The sequence below is a fragment of the Siniperca chuatsi genome, linkage group LG19 (genome assembly GCF_020085105.1).
Source record: "Siniperca chuatsi isolate FFG_IHB_CAS linkage group LG19, ASM2008510v1, whole genome shotgun sequence".
Lineage (NCBI taxonomy): Eukaryota > Metazoa > Chordata > Actinopteri > Centrarchiformes > Sinipercidae > Siniperca > Siniperca chuatsi.
The window spans coordinates 556,192-576,808 of NC_058060.1; the positions used below are offsets into that span (position 1 = coordinate 556,192).

A 20,617-nucleotide genomic window follows, 5' to 3' on the forward strand; every position below is an offset into this window, starting at 1 on the left:
AGCCAGCCAACTTGAGCTGCTGCTGTCTGGAGATGGTGGGGTTTCCCAAACAGAATAAATACCACACATAGAAACACAAAACTGCCTTGCTAGCTCAGTCTTGTTGTAACTAAGATATCTGCTGAAAAAACCCTTTTTCCATAACAGATTTAGCTACTACGTCCACGAGCTTCACGTGTATTTTTGAGCTAGTAGCGCCGTGTGACCGACTCACCGGCACAGCTGATGGAGGATGCCGAAGAGTAACATCAACATCTCCAATAACTCTGTTGTAAAGTCAAAATGTATGGAAAAAGATAGATGTAATCATTTCCAAAATAGGGTTAAATATTCTGCTTCAGTCCATGGTTGTTGGCAGTTAACCGTTCAAAAACAACATTTTCACTGCTCTCCCTTCGCACACAAGGCAGGCAGCACGTGGCGGAGTAATATTTTTAGTGATGAGCACGGTGTGCTGTCGTGCTGATTTTAGCATGTTCTAAATGTCTAGTTGACCAATCAGATTGCTTGGTCGGAACTACTTGTTGTATAATTAAGCAATATTACATGAGAAGGTGTGCTTTAATGTCATTGGCACGTGATTACTGACAGTGATGCGGTCAGGATTTGTCTAGTTGACCAATCAGATTGCTTGGTCGGAACTACTTGTTGCATAATTAGCAGTAACATCAACATTCTATCATAGAGAGCAGGCCTGCGACACAACACGAGAAGAGCCTCATATTTTGAATCAAGCTAATGTCTCTTTCTTATCCATAAGCATGGACACGTCTCATGTTGCAGTTTGGCTTGCTGAAGGAGCTAGGGGAACAAATGTTCGCCAGGGAAAAGTGCACTGTAATGTGCTTGCAGGCTAGGCTAGAGATAGATAATCAGCAAGTCAGCTGTATAACCTCGAACAGCCTGAAAACATACCTGCAAATATCAAGATCTGTCAGTTTAGATGCTTAATGGAAAGGTTCTTATTTTTTCAATACCACTGCTAACAAAACGCTGTTTGTCCAGGGCTTGTAAGCTACAGTTACCAGTGCAAATCGGTTTACAATGTCTCTCTGTTCCCCTACCCAATCAACTGGCTATCAGTTAAGCTAAACGAGCATTTCTGATGTATCTCCAAAAGGCCTTTTTTTCTTCCTTTTAATAACAAAACAAACATATTGACAAATTTGTCAAATCATTTTGACAAAAAAAGGATGACTTGTGATTTCAGTTGGACTTTACATGTTAAAGAATAAAGTTTGTGAAATCAAAATCAACAGCCATGTTCTCTAAACCACTTTTCACTTTTTATGTTTAAATGTAAGAATTTAGCAAGTCAGTTTGGTTCTTTGCATTAAGGTTTGCACGTTGAAACTGTTGTGAAAATTGAGCCAAAGCAATCTTAAAATAGTGTAATTATTTATTATTATTATTAATTTAATTATTACTAGTTTGACAACATCTACCGATTCTGATATAATGCCTACCCAAACACCTAAAATGCCTCATTCTTCTTGCATCTTCCAGACACATACACGCACACTTACACACTTATACACTTACACATACGTACCTGCCCATTTGATTTCATTCCTTTTTCCAAGGCTGTGGAGGGATGTTGACAACTGCATCTGGGGAATTTTCCTCCCCTAACTACCCCCTGCCCTACCACCCTAATGCTGAGTGCTACTGGAACATCAGGACCAGCCAGGGCAGCCAGCTCCTCCTCTCTTTCTCTGATTTCCACCTGGAGTCCAGCTCCACCTGCTCGTATGATTACCTGGCTGTGAGTACTGTACCTCGCACCATGTGGGTGCATTATGCAGTTTTAAGATGATTAGTTTACAGGCTGAACACTTGACTTTATCACATTATATATATATATACATATACAAATACTGTGTACTGTGTGCCACTGTCGCCAAATGCTTGCTCATGGTGGGATTTGTTACGTCTCTGTAATTAATATTATAAAGAGTACGGTCTAGACCTGCTCTATAGGAAAAGTGCAATGAGATAACTTCTGTTATGAATTGCCGCTGTATAAATAAAATTGAATTGAATTGAATTTAAAATCACTTGTAGCTCTATGGAGGAATGTGTGGGAAAGAGTGGGTCCACATTTTGTCAGGATCCTGTTCATGCACACGATGAAGCACATGCACATGAATCTGTACGTGGGTGACGCTATACACAGTCCTTTTGGTTTCACGCTATTCCACCAGTCAACAGTTGGTAAAGTGCCAAGAAATATAGATTATAGCTTAGCATAATTTTTAAATGACTGTTACTTGGGTGCCACCAGAATCACCAAAGTTTTTCACATTTTGTTTCTTTTGAGAGATGCAAGTCAATTTGAAATGGTTTAAAGTGGGCTCTTAATGTGTCATCTATGTATAGTGAGAACACCGTCTGGTGACAGGCTGGTGTAGCTTTAAGTGAAATCCACACAGCTGTTTTTTTCCATTGTCCTGTTTACCTCACTGTTCTTTGTAAAGTAGGGAGAAGCTGAAACATGTAGCTGTTTATAACTTTTTTGCCCTTAAGAAAAAGGCTCTCAATACTTGCAGTTGCAGCAATATTTGGATTTCTACATTCGTTGTGTGTTTTATTCATTATTTTGTCTTTGAATAATAAGTGTATCAGTTTAAAATAATAATAGTAATAGTAAGTTATTATTGTTATGACAAATAGGGATATATCAATATTGATTGTTTTTAAGCACAAATACAAAAAGTTACTATCTCTGACTACAAAAAGGAAGCCAACAGACATTTTAGCAACAATCATGACTGATATCATTTTCATAAATTTAAATTGATGAAATCTGAGCAAACAAGTGTTTTGTTTTTATTTACTGTTGTAAATTGTCTATTGCATTACTATGGTATGTTATTTAATTTATTTTGTTTCCCTTATTTCACCATTTAATGATTGTGTGACTGTGTGTGTGTGTGTGTTCAGGTGTATGATGGTAACAGCAGCAGTGCTCTAGAGCTGGCCAAGCTGTGTGGCAGTCAGCTGCCCAGCACCATCAGCTCTTCCAGCAATCAGCTCTACATCAAACTACGTACTGACAGCAGCATCAGCACTGGAGGCTTCCTCGCATCATACACCTCCAGTATGAAAACACACACACACGCAGGCTGGCAGGATACTGCAAAGAGTCTGAACATGCAATCTTGTGTTATATTTTGATAGCTTTGGAACATTTTGTTGTTGAAGTAAATTGATTCAGGATGTTTTGAAAAATACAATGTTTTTTATTACATTGTAGCAGATGTGCAGAGGTGAGTAGAGTAGCCAAAACTGCACTCAAGTAAAAGTACTGTTACTTGAAAATACCATGCACTTAAGTAGAGGTAAACGTCCGCATCAAAATAACTGCTTGAGTACAAGTACAAAAGTATCTTCTGTAAAGACTTCTTGAGTTGAACACATGCAATAGCACACAACATCCTTGTTCTCTTGTTTTATTTCATTTAAACATTTTCATCATGGCTATTTTCTATTAAATACAGGTATGTTAACTTTATCTGAGGAAAACCATCTGTGACCATCTTACTGGTACTCACTTGGATATTTACATAATGAGATATAGCAGAATTACAATATGAATACAAATGGTATGTAAAAAAAAAATGGTGTGATGAGTGTATAAGATCATAAAGAAATAAAAGCACAAATTTATATCCCAAAATAAACTTCAGTAGAGTGGAAATGCTGCAGCATTAAAGGTCCAGTGTTTAACATTTAGGAGGAGCTGTTGGCAGAAATGGAATATATTATTCATACAGTGGTGTGAAAAGTGTTCGCCCCCTTCCTGATTTCTTATTTTTTTGCATGTTTGTCACACTAAAATGTTTCCGATCATCAAACAAATTTATTATTAGTCAAAGATAACACAAGTAAACACAAAATGCAGTTTTTAAATGAAGGTTGTTATTATTAAGGGAAAACAAAATCCAAACCTACATAGCCCTGTGAGAAATAGCTGTTAAAACATAACTGTGGTTTATCACACCTGGGTTCAATTTCTCTAGCCACACCCAGGCCTGATTACTGCCACACCTGTTCTCAATCAAGAAGTCACTTAAATAGGACCTGCCTGACAAAGTGAAGTAGACCAAAAGATCTTCAAAAGCTAGACATCATGCCAAAATCCAAAGAAATTCAGGAACAAATGAGAAAGAAAGTCAATGAGATCTATCTGGAAAAGGTTATAAAGCCATTTCTAAAGCTTTGGGACTCCAGCAAACCACAGTGAGAGCCATTATCCCCAAATGGCGAAAACATGGAACAGTGGTGAACCTTCCCAGGAGTGGCTGGCCTACCAAAATTACCCTAAGAGTGCAGCGACGACTCAGCAAGAGGTCACAAAAGACCCCACAACAACATCCAAAGAACTGCAGGCCTCATTTGCCTCAGTTAAGGTCAGTGTTCATGACTCCACCATAAGAAAGAGACTGGGCAAAAATGGCCTGCATGGCAGAGTTCCAAGACAAAAACCACTGCTGAGCAAAAAGAACATTAAGGCTCGTCTCATTTTTGCCAGAAAACATCTTGATGATTTCCAAGACTTTTGGGAAAATACTCTGTGGACTGATGAGACAAAAGTTGAACTTTTTGGAAGGAGTGTGTCCCATTACATCTGGCATAAAAGTAACACCGCATTTCAGAAAAAGAACATCATACCAACAGTAAAATATGGTGGTGGTAGTGTGATGGTCTGGGGCTGTTTTGCTGCTTCAGGACCTGGAAGACTTGCTGTGATAAATGGATTCATGAATTCTGCTGTCTACCAAAAACTCCTGAAGGAGAACGTCCGAACATCTGTTCGTGACCTCAAGCTGAAGCAAACTTGGGTTCTGCAGCAGGACAATGATCCAAAACGCACCAGCAAGTCCACCTCTGAATGGCTGAAGAAGAACAAAATGAAGACTTTGGAGTGGCCTAGTCAAAATCCTGACCTGAATCCTATTGAGATGCTGTGGCATGACCTTAAAAAGGCAGTTCATGCTCGAAAACCCTCCAATGTGGCTGAATTACAACAATTCTGCAAAAATGAGTGGGCCAAAATTCCTCCACAGCGCTGTAATAGATTCATTGCAAGTTATCGCAAATGCTTGATTGCAGTTGTTGCTGCTATGGGTGGCCCAACCAGTTATTAGGTTTAAGGGACAATCACTATTTCACACAGGGCCATGTAGGTTTGGATTTTGTTTTCTCTTAATAATAACAACCTTAAAAACTGCATTTTGTGTTTACTTCATCTTTGACTAATATTTAAATTAGTTTGATGATCTGAAACATTTTAGTGTGACAAACATGCAAAAAAAAAAAGATATCAGGAATAGGGCAGACACTTTTTCACACCACTGTAAGTATGTTTTCATTAGTAAGAATTGTTGTGTTTTCATTACCTTAGAATAAGCCGTTTATATCTACAGAGGGAGTGGGTTCCCTTCCACGGAGCCCGCCATGTTGCACCGCCATGTTTCTACAGTAGCCCAGAATGGACAAACCAAACACTGGCTCTAGACAGGGCCATTTGCAGCCACTGTAGTTTCTCCTACATGCTTGGAAGGGGAGGATGAGGCGAGCGGTATTCAAATAGTTGCAAACTTTCAGTTTTTAGATGTCAGTAAATCCTCCACACTGGAAATTTAAAACTAGACTTTACTCAAAAAAGTTACTTAAGAACATGCAAAGGAGTAAACGTAATTTGTTACTATTCATCTCTGTAGATGTGCATGGAAAAAACATTTCAGTTTTAATAATTAATACAGTTTTAATGCATTTTCAAAATGATACTGTTATATCTCAACATACATCTTAATAGATGTGTGTCTAAGGTACCTTATCTGCTTCCTAAAAGGTTGCCTGCTTTTATGATTAAATTTGATAGGTTTTAGTTTTCAGTACTTCTTATGTGAGACATGGAATACCTGTGTCGATCCTGATAAAGGTTGGTGGACTGTAAAAAAAAACCCGGGACAGCAACAAAATAAATCCAGTTCAAATCAGTTCAACATTAGAACTACATTAGAGTGTTGTCAATAAACCAAACAAAACCAAAATGAAGCCATTATTAGGCCATGGTCCCCTTTTTCTTATGTAATATATAATATATATAGATAATATATTGTCTGAACTCTGCAGAATCCATCTGAGACCTAAATTCGATTCAAATGAAATCAGTTTTGTGTTGTGTTGTGTATTAATGTTTGGTTGTGTATGTTTCAGAATGCCATAGCATGCTGATCTCAGGCCGACACAAGGGAGTGGTGGAGTCACTGAACTTTCCCAACAACTACCCAGACAACTCCCAGTGCAGCTGGACCATCCAGGCCAGCAGTGGAAACACCGTCAACTACACCTTTACTGCCTTCCAGCTGGAGGCCATCTTCAGCAGTTGTGACCATGACTACATCAAGGTACACAGATGCACGCTATTCAACTGTATCAACTGAAAAAAGAACCTGGCCAACACTCACCCCCCACCCCCACAGTTGCATTACAATTAGTAGGCACAGATGAGCTTCAGTAACAAACCGATGCAGAAGTGAGCTGCTGACAGCATCTCATCTCATCTGTGTATCACCAATGATACAAAATAATTCATTATTAATTACACATTACTCTCCTAACATTGTAATGATGTTACTAATTGAGGATGGTAACTTACTACTTTACTTTCTAAGTCATACCTTACCTGTCACTGGATTCTTGTTCACTGTGCAGTTTTGGCCACATGCCACTCTCCTCTCCCCTGCAGCTGTCCTTCAAATCCACAGGTTACTAGCTTTGCCATAGCAAACGTCACAAAACGTCTTCTTTTTTCCTCCTTTTAGTGAAAGTTCATTTGGAAATCCATATTCTTGCAAGTATCAACCTGGTTTGTAATTGTTGTTTGCTTTCATTGTTGATATGGAGTACAGTAAGTACAGCTTTTTACAATGAAGTTTCTACAGTAAATACAGCTGGCAGCAAGGCCGCTGTTGAAGATGATCGATTTTATATCATGTCACAGTGTGACTGTCAGGACACAAACACTACAGTCATTGAAAAAATGTATTGATAGTCATTGCATGTCTCTTCTAGCCTTAACTTCAAACAATTTCAACTTCCATCCAAAAACAACCCTGTTATTCTCTGCTGCCTGCTGCTGTGTTTATCTTCCCCATGATTGTCTCTTATTTCCTTTACATTATCTTTTAGATTCACTCTTTTAAAGGCTATTTTTACATGTAAAGCACTTTGAAATTGCCTCAAATGTATGAATTGTGCTATATAGATGAACTTGCCTTTGCCTTTTGCACCTCTCTATGTCTAAATTCATTCAGCTGTTCTCCCGGCTGTACACTACAGGTATTTACAGTACAAAATATTGGGCAGAACCTATTAATACCTAACACAGATTATTTCTATGACTCATCTGAGTCACATAAAAAGAAAAACAACAAGTCTCCATCATCATAACTGTCTTCAGTTGCTTTTCAAGTCAACTCATCATTTCAACATACAAGACTGTAAACTGTTGTTGATAAGTTCTTTTATAGTGTGCATGGAGATTCTCACCTGTAACCACCATGGTGGTAGCTTGGTTCTGGTTTTTGAAGAGAAGTGATGCAACCTGTATGAGACAAAGAATCATTCCAGTGTGTGCGTGTGTGTGTTACTTTTTGCTGTCTTACCAACATAATTCCATCATGCATGGAGACACATCTTTCAGTATTTCTGTTTAATATAGGGTTAGGTTTTTGTGACTATGTATTATCCCATTATACTCTCCACTCATACCACTTTCTCCAAATATTACTGTCCTAGCTCTATAATGGGCCTAACGCACAAGCTCCTCTGATTGGTACATTCTGTGGCTACACGCCCCCCCCAGCCAACAGCACCACAAGTTCAGCCCTCACCGTGGTGTTCGGAACCGACTCTTCTGTGTCCATGTCTGGCTTCCAGATGATGTGGTACCAGAATGGTAAGAGGGAAATGTCTTTTGTTGCTGTGATCACATGTCAAGGTCACTGGTTGAAGAATGAAAGCATATGGTATGCCTTCAGCAAATAAAGTGAGAAAATATTACAGAACCAGGTGTGTCTGTCCTTGTCATTCTTGGCACCAAGATTACAGTACGCCCTCTACTACGGCTCTCCTCCCACTGGGGCACATAATGATTTACCAAGATACCAAACAGGCAAAGGCAAGGAAATAATCTGTGGCTTCAGAAAAATGCCACTTCACTAATACAGAGCTACACTCCTTGCCATGCACTGGCACCAAAGCAGAGCCCTTAGAGTGCAAATGAAATCAACCAGTAGTTTTATACACTCTAATTTCACCCATGCCCTTGTTCAAATATATGTTCAGATAAACTGAGATGTCAATTCTGGTTATTGTTTGACCTCCTCGTTGCTTTGAAATGTACAGCAGTAATTCTTGAGCCTGGATCATCACTATATTAAAAAATATTGTCAGGTTTAGGTGACCTTTTTGCACACTTGGATAGAACAAACACTTTAGTCCCCTCTGACCTGGTGTGTGTCCCTGCAGGTTGTGGTGGGGAGTTTTCTGGACCCAGTGGCTCCTTCAACAGCCCAGACTACCCCAACAGGTATCCAGAAAACAGGGAGTGTATCTGGTATATCGTCACATCAGCTGGCAGCAGCATCACTCTCACTATCCATGAGTTTGATGTGGAGTTCCACCAAGACTGCAACTATGATGTGCTGGAAGTAAGATATGGACTAAAAACATCTCTAGTGCTATTGTACGGTGCATAGTTTATAATAAACTGTTGCACTAGGTGATATAAACAGAACAGGTGATTAATGTAGTTCTTCATCTTTAGGCCAGAAATTCACATGCAGTAGGAGGTAAATTTAACTACTTAACTTCAGTAAAGCAGTAATCTAAAACAATGCATCATATTTGATGCATTGATGCTACTGATTATGTATTTATTATGTAAAATCTCCAGTAACCAGAGCTGTCATATAATTGTAGCGGAGTCATTCAAGCATACATCTCACCTTTGTGTCTCTTGTCGAAGTATTTTTCGAGTGTGGAATGGGCTCATTGTTGCCTCCTGTGGCCATTAGGGGAAAAACACCCTGTTTGCTCCCCTTCAGCCTCTTGAAGCAGTAATGAGCTCATTATGGCTTCACGTACCACAATGAGGTGAAAAAGATGCAGCACTAGAAAACGTAATTGGACAAGCAATATTCAACATTGCAAAAATCAGGCACAATCTGACTCAAAATGATGCAGAAAAACTAGTGCATGCATTTGTTACTTCTAGGTTGGACTATTGCAATTCCTTGTTATCAGGCTGTCCGAATAAGTTCCTTAAGACTCTCCAGTTGATCCAGAATGCTGCGGCACGTATACTGACAAGAACTAGGAAAAGAGATCATATTTCTCCAATATTAGCTTCTCTGCACTGGTTCCCTGTAAAATCCAGAATGGAATTTATAATCCTTCTCCTAACCTACAAAGCTCTTAATGGTCAGGCACCATCATATCTTAAAGATGTCATAATATCTTATCACCGGACTAGAACACTGCGCTCCCAGGATGCAGTGTTACTTGTGGTTCCTAGAGTCTCCAAAAGTAGAATGGGAGCCAGCGCCTTCAGTTATCAAGCTCATCTCCTGTGGAATCAGATCGCCGCCCACCATTGAGTCTGGTTCTATGTAAGGTTTCTGTTGCCAAATGCTTGCTCATGGTGGGTCTCTGTAAATAATATTATAAAGAGTAAGGTCTAGACCTGCTCTATAGGAAAAGTGCATTGAGATAACATCTGTTATGAATTGGCGCTATATAAATACAATTGAATTGAATTAAATGTAGATGGGATCGCTTCCTTGAATTTAGCCACAGCACTATCAGATAGACATGTAGAGTAGGAGTTTTTGCCTAATGGCGAATATTGAAATCACATATAATAATTACTTTATCTGTTTTAAGGACTAAACTTCATAAAAACTCTGAGAATTCAGATAAAAATTCAGAATAAGGACCAGGAGCGCGGTACATTATAAATAGAATTGGCTGTCGTGTTTTCCAGGTTGGGTGTGAAAGACTAAGAACAGGCTTTCGTAATAATTATAATTTAGTTTAGGTTTAGGGTTGATTAATAGGCTTGAGTCGGAGATGGCTGCAACTCCACCTCCTCGGCCGGTGCCTCGAGGAATGTGAGTATTAATATGACTGGGCGGAGTGGATTCATTTAAGCTAACATATTCTTCATGACCCAGCCAGGTTTCAGTAAGACAAAATAAGTCAATATGATACTCTGATATTAAATCGTTTACCAGTACAGCTTTAGATGATAGAGATCTGATGTTTAAGAGTCCACATTTAATTCTCTTATTTTGTTGTGCTATTTCGGCATTTTTGTTTAGGTTTGTATGTATAACTCCTCTTCTGTTAACTTTTGGTTTTATTAATTTAAGTGGTCAGGGATCAGGCACCGTCACTAAGGAGCTTTTGACTTCCCCTCAGGTGTATGGAGGCCCAGACCTGTTGGCCCCTCAGCTGGCCAGGCTCTGCAGCACCACATCCAGCCCAATGCGTGTCTCCAGCACTGGCAACCTGCTCACAGTGCGCTTCAAGTCTGACGCCTATGTCAGTGGTCGAGGTTTCAATGCAAGCTGGGCTGAAGTCCAGGGAGGTGGGTGGACACCATTGAGTGCATGCCCATATGCCATACCTCTTTGCCACTATACCATAGAACACCACACAATATTAGGGGTAGTATGGGTATCATTAGGGGGAAAGAGTAGGGAACGTAGCTAGGTAAGTCTTCTTGGGGAGGTAGGCATCATGTCAGAAACAAATTTAACACTAGAACGGCCACAACGGTCATTTTGACCGCACTGAATTTCGCGCTATTCTATTGTTCTATTTTTCGCACGCTTTGTTATACAAATAGGAACTATTGTCAAAGAAACGTCGCTAGCGGTCTCGAGTGCTATTAGCATATGCTAATTTGCTTACAAATACAAATTATTAGACTAAATTGGCTATCAGTACAATAATTTAAGAAATTCAGTAATTGCCTAGGTTGGAGTTTATAAGGAGCCTTTAGAAAATGTCTGAAATGAATGAAAGAATGAAGAGAAAGATGACCGCTTCCATGGCCTTGGAGGTGGAAAGTGACAGCGACCTTTCCTTTGTGCAAGAAAACACTTCATCCTCATCAGAGAGTGATTCAGACTCCATACCGAGGAAAAAGAGGCGGCTACTTTCATCGGAGACTAGAGATCCAGATGTTCTGTTCACGGCTGACATTCCGGGTGAGCTCGGCTGCCCTGCGCTCCGCTATGCACCGCTGTCCTGTCTTGTGCTGCCCTGCGCTAGTTATAGCCTGGGCTATTCGCTAGTTATTTTATCATTATGCTATTATTATTATTATTATTATTAGGTTATTATTGTTGTCCTAGGCCTTCCCGAACCAGTACCTGCTCTTGAGCCAACTGGAGTGCTCAGCCCGCCCTTGGAGTCATCTCGGCCGGAGGCCGCTGTGGAAAAGGGGAAGGATGGGACGGTGTGGACGGTCCTTCAGTCAACTGAACGTCCAGGGAGAAGGCAGTCCTGACTGAAGCTGCTGGCCCCACAGCGCACGCGAAGCGCAACATTGGAGATGCGCTCACGGCCTTCTTGTGTGTGTTTGATGATGGCATGCTGAAACACATCAGGGACTGCACTGTGGCTGAGGCACATCAGCACCGTGGTGACAGCTCATGGGACCTGACAGTGGCTGAACTGAAGGCCTTCATAGCGCTGCTATATATCCATGGAGCACAGGGTGCAAAAAATATGGAGTTGGGCAGCCTTTGGTCGGAAAAATGGGGCTTCCCGTTTTTCAAGGAAACCATGTCCAGAAATCGCTTCAGGGAGATAATGAGAAAGTTCAATAAAAAAGAGACCCGACGTGTGCATCTGCAGGATGACAACTTTACCCTGGTATCAGCCACTTGGAATAAGTTTGTTCAGAACAGCATAGCCTGCTACAAGCCTGGTGCCAACATAACCATCGATGAGCAGCTGTTCCCCACCAAGGCCCAGTGCAGATTTATCCAGTACATGGGAAATAAGCCTGATAAATTTAGAATCAAATTTTGGCTGGCTGCGGATGTCAACTCAAAATATATGCTGAACGGGGCTCCGTTTCAGGGAAAAGAGGAGACGCGGAGCAGAGGTCAGCTCGTGGGAGATAGTGTGGTGCTGAAACTGGCGGAGCCATTCCTGGGGAAGGGCAGAAAAATTACCACAGATAATTTCTTCACTTCTCTAAGACTGGCCAGCGCCTTACAGGCCAAGAAGACCAGCCTGGTTGGCACCCTGGGGAAAACGAAGCATGAGTTGCCCCCCTCTGCAAAAGAGCAAGCAGAGCTGTTCAGCACAAAGGTGCTAAAATGTGCAGATGCAACGCTCACCATCTACCAGGGAAAGCCGGGGAAGAATGTGTGTATTCTGAGCTCCGTGCACACAAGCGTGGGCATGACCGATAGGCCGAAGGCAAAGCTGGAGTCGGTAACATACTATAATAACACCAACAATATGGCGTGGACATCCTGGATCAGATGGCAAGGTCATACTCTGTGAAAGGCGGTATGCGTAGATGGCCAGTGGCTGTCTTCTAACATCCTCGACCTGGCTGGAATCAATGCCCACATCCTCTTCAAGGAGTGCACCAGCAGCAAGATAGCCCGGAGGAAGTTCATGCAGCAACTGGCAGAGGAGCTGAGAGCGGAGTTCATGGAGGGAAAGGGGGCAGCATGGCAGTTGGCACAAGGTCCCAGTCAGCAGCAGAAGCAACCACCACAGCAGACATCAAAACAGAGGCAGTGCCAGGTTCGGAGAACAAAATAAAACACACGACACCTGCTGCAAATGCCGCAAACCTGTGTGTGGAAATTGTGCACGGAGAACAGAGGTCACTTGCGTTGACTGTGAAGCTTAAATAGCCAAGCACACTATTGATGTAATTAGTTAATATAAAATTAGTAGCCTAATTATTTTATGGTTCTAAATGTCGTTCGTGGCTCTTTTTTAACGTTAGAGCTGCTCGTTTCCAGCTTTTCCGATTATTTTCTGTGTTATAAATGTGTTATAAATGTTAAAACAAACTTTTTCGGAATCAAACAGATCCTTTTAATTGTTATTATCTTGTTCTGAGTTATGCTGAATAAATACGGAAAAATACTGGTGTGAATTTAGCTTATGCGATAATTACGGTTTACTATATGCGATGATGTGAATATTGATAAATGTATAATTAAACTTTTTTAAATGTACATTTTGGTGTTATTTGGTTTTTTAAAAGATATCCTAACACATCAAATACATTAATCTCCAATTTAGGTATTTATCACTAGAGAATATAGAGTTTGGTATCTAGCGGTCAAAATGACCGCTTATGGCAATTCTAGTAGTTGTGGAATTCTGGCACTTCTAGTGCTCACACAACAAAATTGAATTGAAGTAACAAAATAAGTAACAGAAGAACAAGCAAAACAGGTTTTTGAATGCAGAAACCCCTACAGCAACTGTGAGTAATGTAACATTTAAGGACAGGTTCACATTTTTTTCAAGTCTGTCTTCAAACAATACTCACATGCCCATATGTGCACTGAAAATAGTTTTTTCATCTGTAATTATTCCTCCTTTCCATTCTGGCCATCAAGAAAATCCACAGTCCTTGTTCTGTGCAAAAATGCGTTCTGCAGTTCGGCTGAAGATAATATGAAGCTTCAGAAGTCAGAGTCAGTCAAATAAAGTGGGTATCTTCCAAAGTTACATTCTTTTTAGTGCCAAATTCCCTCTTTTGCAGGATAGTAACAAAAATAATGCATTTGGTAACTTTGATAGATTCAAATTAGTTTTTTCTAACCTACACTGCTGAAGCCTCATATTAGCTTCAGCTGAACTTTAGAATACATCCCCCGTCACTCTTTACAGCCAGTATGGACAGGAGGAAGAAATTCAGTGACTAACAACAGCAATGTACATATGGGCCTAAGAGTATTGTTGTAAGATGGACTTAAAAAAATGTCCTTTAGAGCCCCTGAAAACTTTTCATATGTATTGGTTGGTTTCATATGTATTACTAAATAAGCAGCAATCAAAGTTAAAGTTCAGGGAAAACATTTTTTTTTTATATCATTGCTAAAGAGTTTAACAATCAAAAACTGAGCTAATCTGCTTCATCAGGGCTGTGTGGGTGTACTGTGAATATATTTGATTAACAGTGCTGGTAACATGAACAAACAACCCACCATCATCAGATGTTAATTCAGATGTTTCTAAACTCTGACTGGTGCATCCCCACTTTTCAAACCAGTTAAGGTCTGTTACGGCTCAGCGTTCAGGGCTTAGGGTGGACATTGGTACTGGGCTCTGGTCTTTGGAGGGGGAAGGGATCTGGAGTGGATAGTGTGAGGCTTTACAAAGAATAAGCCCTCCTGGTAACGATTGGTCTGAGTTGGATTCCCTGTTGAAATCATATGTTTGGACTGAGAAAAAGTCACAGTTATTTGTCTGTAGGCAACGCCAAAGGACTTTTTATTTTCTCGCATTTCATACAAAAAGTGTGTCTGAGACAGGGCCGTATATTAGCCCATAAGCTTGCATGTTAGCACAACTGCTGAAAGGTTATTTGGGATACAACACAAAATTACACAAGCCATCACTAATCTGGAAGAATATTCATTTACTGTCAGGAGGTAAAAAGAATGTGTTTCAGAAAATAACATTGATAATTGTTAACAGTTTGGGCCAACACTGTGAGGACTTCACGTAACCCCAATCATCAATTTATTCACTTTAAGTTCTGTCATAGGACCTACATGACACCCTGGGTAAGACATCTCATGGGTTTATGTCCACCTTTATTACACCTGGAACACTTGGCACTTTGGGTGTTCCAGGGCAATTTCTTGTTATGTTAAATGATTCATTGATTGCCCAACAAAATTCATAAACATTGAATTGAAAAAACAGCTACAAACTCCATGTGAGTTAGAGTGGCTATCTACAACCTCCATAGACCAAGAGTGAGAGGCAGCAATGATGTGGACTGCAATGTGAGAGGACTTTGCCCTTCCAGAGAGGGAGGGAAAAAATCAGTCAGCTGAGAGTGAGCCACATCAGAGAAGAGCTGCACAGTTTTCCACCAGCACTGAGTGACCTTTTATAAACTGTCCTTCTTCCCTGCAGGCTGTGGAGGCCCAGTCACAGCTCCATCAGGGGAGATCCATTCTCCTCTGTATCCTAGCAGCTATCCCAACAATGTGGACTGCTCCTGGGTCATCAGTGTGGATTCCAACCACCGTGTCTTCTTCAACTTCTCTGACGTGGACATTGAACATCATAGCAGCTGCTCCTGGGACTACGTGGCTGTGAGTGACTGATTTGGGAACATTGAATTTGCAGTTCAAGAGCATTGTGCCAAAGCAATTTTGTTTTGTTGCTGACCCATTAGAGCTCTTTTTTCAGTGGTTTATAAATGTAAGTGGTTGCATGTGTGTTAGTTACAGTCTGAATCACTGATGGAGGTTCAGTACTGGGGAACTAATGCAGCCTGTCCAGTGAATGGGGAAATACCTTTACATAGCAAGTGACTTACTGTACTACCACTGCTTCCTGCATAACCTGAATAACTGTAATCACGTCGTCAGAATTGCTGACGACGTGCTGACGTGCTGTGGTAAGCGTATTGTGTCATTTCCGGTCACCGGTGTTTGTGTTTTACTACTAGCGTATTTCTGCTGCTCTAGCTCATTACAGTTAATTTCGTTAAATAATAATTGTTCATTATAGTGATTAACTATCTACTATAAACTTACACTAGTTCTGCTCAAGCATTTATACCTCTCTCCTTCTTTTAACAACTTTCTCGCTAATCCCACAGTTTACACGCTATTCAGTTTTGCTAGCTACTGTTTTTTAACTTAGCAGCTAGTGATGGCTTCTCTCTCTCCCTCTCCCTCTCCTGCTCTCTCCTGCTCGGTGTGTCAAATGTTCCTCCGTCTCCTTTAGTGATAATGGTACATGTAATAAATCTAGTTTATTTGTAGTGTTGGAGGCAAGGCTTAGTAAATTGGAAACGCAGTTCCGAACCATGGGAACTCAATCATTAGCTGCTGTAGTTAGCCAGCCCCAAGTAGCCGGTGTGGACCGACCAGAGGTAGCTCCTGTTAGCCGTCTCCAGGCAGCTCCCGAGCAGCCAGGATACCAGGGAGGCTGGGTGACTGTCCGAAGGAAGCATAGCCCTAAGCAGAAGTACACGGTTCACCACCAACCTGTTCAAGTTTCTAACAAGTTCTCCCCACTCAGCGACACACTCGCTGAGAAACCAACTCTGATAATTGGCAGCTCCATTTTGAGAAACGTGAAGTTAGCGACACCAGCGACCATAGTCAGATGTATTCCTGGGGCCAGAGCGGGCGATGTTGAATCCTATTTAAAACTGCTGGCTCAGGATAAACGTAAAGTACAGTAAGATTGTTATTCACGTCGGCGGTAACGACTCCCGATTACGCCAATCGGAGGTCACTAAAGTTAATGCTGAGTCGGTGTGTACATATGCAAAGACAATGTCGGACTCCGTAGTTTTCTCTGGGCCCCTGCCAAACCTGACAAGTGATGACATGTTTAGCCGCATGTCTTCATTCCGCTGCTGGCTGTCGAGGTGGTGTCCACCAAACAATGTGGGCTTTGTAGATAATTGGCAGACTTTCTGGGGAAGACCTGGTCTGATTAGGAGAGAAGGAATTCATCCCACTTTGGATGGAGCAGCTCTCATATCTAGAAATCTGAATGATTTTATTATGGACCTAAACCATGACAACTCAGAGTTGAGACCAGGAGGCAGAGTTGCAGTCCTACATGCTTCTCTGCGCTTCCAGAGCAGTTACCCACCCAAAACTCCTTAGTGACGGTGTCTGCCCCCCTCACCACTTAAATTAATAAAACCAAAAGTTAACAGAAGAGGAGCTGTACATGAAAACCTAAACAAAAACGCTGAAATAGCACAACAAAATAGGAGAATTAAATGTGGACTCTTAAACATCAGATCTCTATCATCTAAAGCTGTACTGGTGAATTAATTAATATCAGATTTTCATATTGACTTATTTTGTCTTACTGAAACCTGGCTGGGTCATGAAGAATATGTTAGCCTAAATGAATCCACTCCGCCCAGTCATATTAATACTCACATTCCTCGAGGCACCGGCCGAGGAGGTGGAGCTGCAGCCATCTTTGACTCAAGCCTATTAATCAACCGTAAACCTAAACTAAATTATAACTCATTCAAAAGCCTTGTTCTTAGTCTTTCTCACCCAACCTGGAAAACACGACAGCCAATTCTATTTGTTATAGTGTACCATGCTCCTGGTCCTTATTCTGAATTTTCATCTGAATTCTCAGAGTTTTTATCAAGTTTAGTCCTTAAAACAGATAAAGTAATTATTGTGGATGATTTCAATATTCATGTGGACGTTGAAAATTATATCCTTAGTCCTGCGTTTATCTCATTATTAGATTGGATTGGCTTCTGTCAGAGTGTACATGAAGCCACTCACTGTTTTAACCACACCCTCAACCTTGTTCTGGTATATAGCTTTGAAACTGAACATTTAATAGTCTTTCCACAGAATCCTTCTTTATCGGACCATTATTTAATAACCTTTGAACTCCTATTACTGGACTACATGCCATTAGGCAAACACTCCTACTCTGGATGTCTATTTGATATTGCTGTGGCCAGATTCAAGGAAGCGATCCCATCTGCATTTAATTCAATGTTATGTCTCAATATAACAGAGGACTCCTATGCTAATTTCAGCCCCTCCCAAATTGACCATCTAGTTGATAGCGCTGCAGGCTCACTGCAAACGACACTCGATTCTATCGCGGCTCTAAAAAAGAAGATAATATAACAAAGAAGGTTAGCTCCATGGTATAACCCCCAAACCCGCAAATTAAAGCAAACATCACGAAAACTTGAAAGGAAATGGCGTTCCACCAACCTGGAAGAATCTCGTTTAGTCTGGCAAGATATTCTTAAAACATTTAGGAAAGCCCTCCGTAATGCCAGAGCAGCTTACTACACATCATTAATAGAGGAACATAAAAACAACCACAGTTTCTTTTCAGCACTGTAGCCAGATTGACAGAGAATCACAGCTCTGACAAAATTCATTCAAGTCCTGCCTTTAACCGGTGCCGACTTGTCTTCAAACACAGGAACCTTAGAAACAGCTGTAGAGCATGATGTGTGTTTTGGCTGCTTTGCTCCTATCAACCTTCTTCAGATGACTTTGACGATTAATTCATCACAGCTATCAACCAGTCTCTTAGACCCCATCCCAACTAGGCTGCTTAAAGACGTTTTACCATTAATTAGCACTTCTTTACTGGATATGATCAATATGTCTTTATTAACAGGCTATGTACCACAGTCCTTTAAAGTAGCTGTAATTAAACTGCTTCTTAAAAAGCCCAGTCTTGATCCAGGGGTTTTAGCCAACTATAGACCTATATCTAACCTTCCCTTTCTGTCTAAGATCCTTGAGAAAGCAGTTGCCAATCAGTTGTGTGACTTTCTAAATAACAATAGTTTATTTGAGGATTTTCAGTCAGGGTTTAGAGTGCATCATAGCACAGAGACAGCACTGGTGAAAGTTACAAATGACCTTTTAATTGCATCGTACAAAGGACTTGTCTCTGTACTTGTCTTGTTAGATCTTAGTGCTGCGTTCGACTCCATTGACCATCACATCCTATTACAGAAACCGGTACATGTAATTGGCATTAAAGAAACCACTCTAAGCTGGTTTAAATCTGATTTATCAGATCGATCTCAGTTTGTACATGATAATGGTGAGTCCTCCGTGCACGCCAAAGTTCAAGCCAGATGAAACTAACCAGTTAACTAAACTTCAAGCATGCCTTAAGGACATAAAGACCTGGATGACCTGCAACTTTCTGATGTTAAACTCGGACAAAACTGAAGTTATTGTAGTTGGTCCCAAACACCTCAGAGACAAATTATCCAAAGATATAGTTACTCTAGATGGCATTGCCCTGGCCTCCAGCAGCACCGTAAGGAACCTCTGAGTTACCTTTGATCAGGATTTGTCCTTTAACTCCCACATGAAACAAACTTCAAGGACTGCCTTTTTTCACCTACGTAATATTGCAAAAATCAGGCACATCCGCTCTCAAAATGATGCCGAAAAACTAGTCAATGCATTTGTTACTTCTAGGCTGGACTGCTGCAATTCCTTATTATCAGGCTGCCTGAATAAGTCCCTTAAGACTCTCCAGTTGATCCAGAATGCTGCGGCATGTGTACTGACAAGAACTAGGAAAAGAGATCATATTTCTCCAGTATTAGCTTCTCTGCACTGGCTCGCTGTAAAATTTTGAATATAATTTAAAATCCTTCTCCTCACCTACAAAACTCTTAATGGTCAGGCAATGAGATAACTTCTGTTATGAATTGGTGCTATATAAATAAAATTTAATTGAATTTAATTATGAGGCTCCATGATTTCTGTTGAAGTTACAGTATGGACAGTGTGGAGGTAATTAGCAGAAGAAGCTGTTTGGAAAGCTCCTGCATGACTAAGCTGTAATTACAGAAAAGTAAATAGTTGCCTTAGTTTAGGCTGTGACTCAGGAGGTAGAGTGTGTCGTCCACTAACCGCAGAATAGTTGGTTTTATCCTCGGCTCCTCCAGTCCACTTGTTGAAATGTCCTTGAGTAGGACACTGAACCCTGATTGATCCGGATGGGCAGGTCGGGGCCTTGTATGGTAGTTCCACTGCCTTCATTGTGTGAGTGTGTGTGTGAATGGGTGGATGAGAGGCAAAGTGTAAAGCGATTTGTCTGTTAAGGCAGAAAAGTGTTATATAAGTGCAGTCCACTAACCCCTGACCATTTATGCTGCAGTGCTTGTGCTTAACATTTAGCTACATAGCTTAACTGAAACCATATGTCTGTCCCTCTGTAGATCCATGATGGTCCAACCATATCTTCTCCTCTGCTTGCCCATGTGTGTGGCACCAGTCTTCCTCCCTCCATCACCTCCACCCAGAACACCATCTATGTTCGCTTTAGGTCTGACTCCAGTCGCAGCCACCGTGGCTTCAGTGCTCGCTTCTCTGAGGGTGGGTCTCCTTTAACCTCTCTGTTTCAATCACTAGAACATGGGTGAAATATCACATCCATCAATCCTTTAAAGTACTCACTTATGCTGTGCCCAATGCTGTTCTGTTCACATCACAACTACTGTCATGGTAACGTAAGGGTGCACAAAGTACACAACTGATCTCAGACAAGGTGTACTGATTATAAGATTATCCCACTTTCCATGACTGAAGAAATTGCGATGTTCAATGAAAACACCCGGTGAAGTTCCTGTGGGGCAGATTGCGTCATTTTTTCGAATGCAGATGTGATGCATTCTGCCTCAGACACTTTCTCTATGTGTTAAACACACGAAGAGGCATAAAAATGGCACAGATGGGATTTACACACGCTTCAAGGAAGGTTAAGATGGAGAAAAGAAATTGACCTTTATTCTACTGAAATCTAATATACAGTGAGTGCA

General features: G+C 40.9%; 1 protein-coding gene across 1 annotated transcript in view; it reads left to right on the forward strand.

The window, feature by feature from the left end:
- The window catches only part of cubn (cubilin (intrinsic factor-cobalamin receptor)), a 125,367-nt gene that overhangs the window by 41,532 nt on the left and 63,218 nt on the right, over window positions 1-20,617 (forward strand). The window contains exons 25-32 of the mRNA XM_044176757.1: window positions 1,584-1,765; window positions 2,944-3,100; window positions 6,226-6,416; window positions 7,810-7,969; window positions 8,542-8,723; window positions 10,495-10,663; window positions 15,214-15,395; window positions 20,018-20,174. Coding sequence (XP_044032692.1) covers window positions 1,584-1,765; window positions 2,944-3,100; window positions 6,226-6,416; window positions 7,810-7,969; window positions 8,542-8,723; window positions 10,495-10,663; window positions 15,214-15,395; window positions 20,018-20,174 — 1,380 coding nt within the window. The remainder of the gene's footprint in view (window positions 1-1,583; window positions 1,766-2,943; window positions 3,101-6,225; window positions 6,417-7,809; window positions 7,970-8,541; window positions 8,724-10,494; window positions 10,664-15,213; window positions 15,396-20,017; window positions 20,175-20,617) is intronic.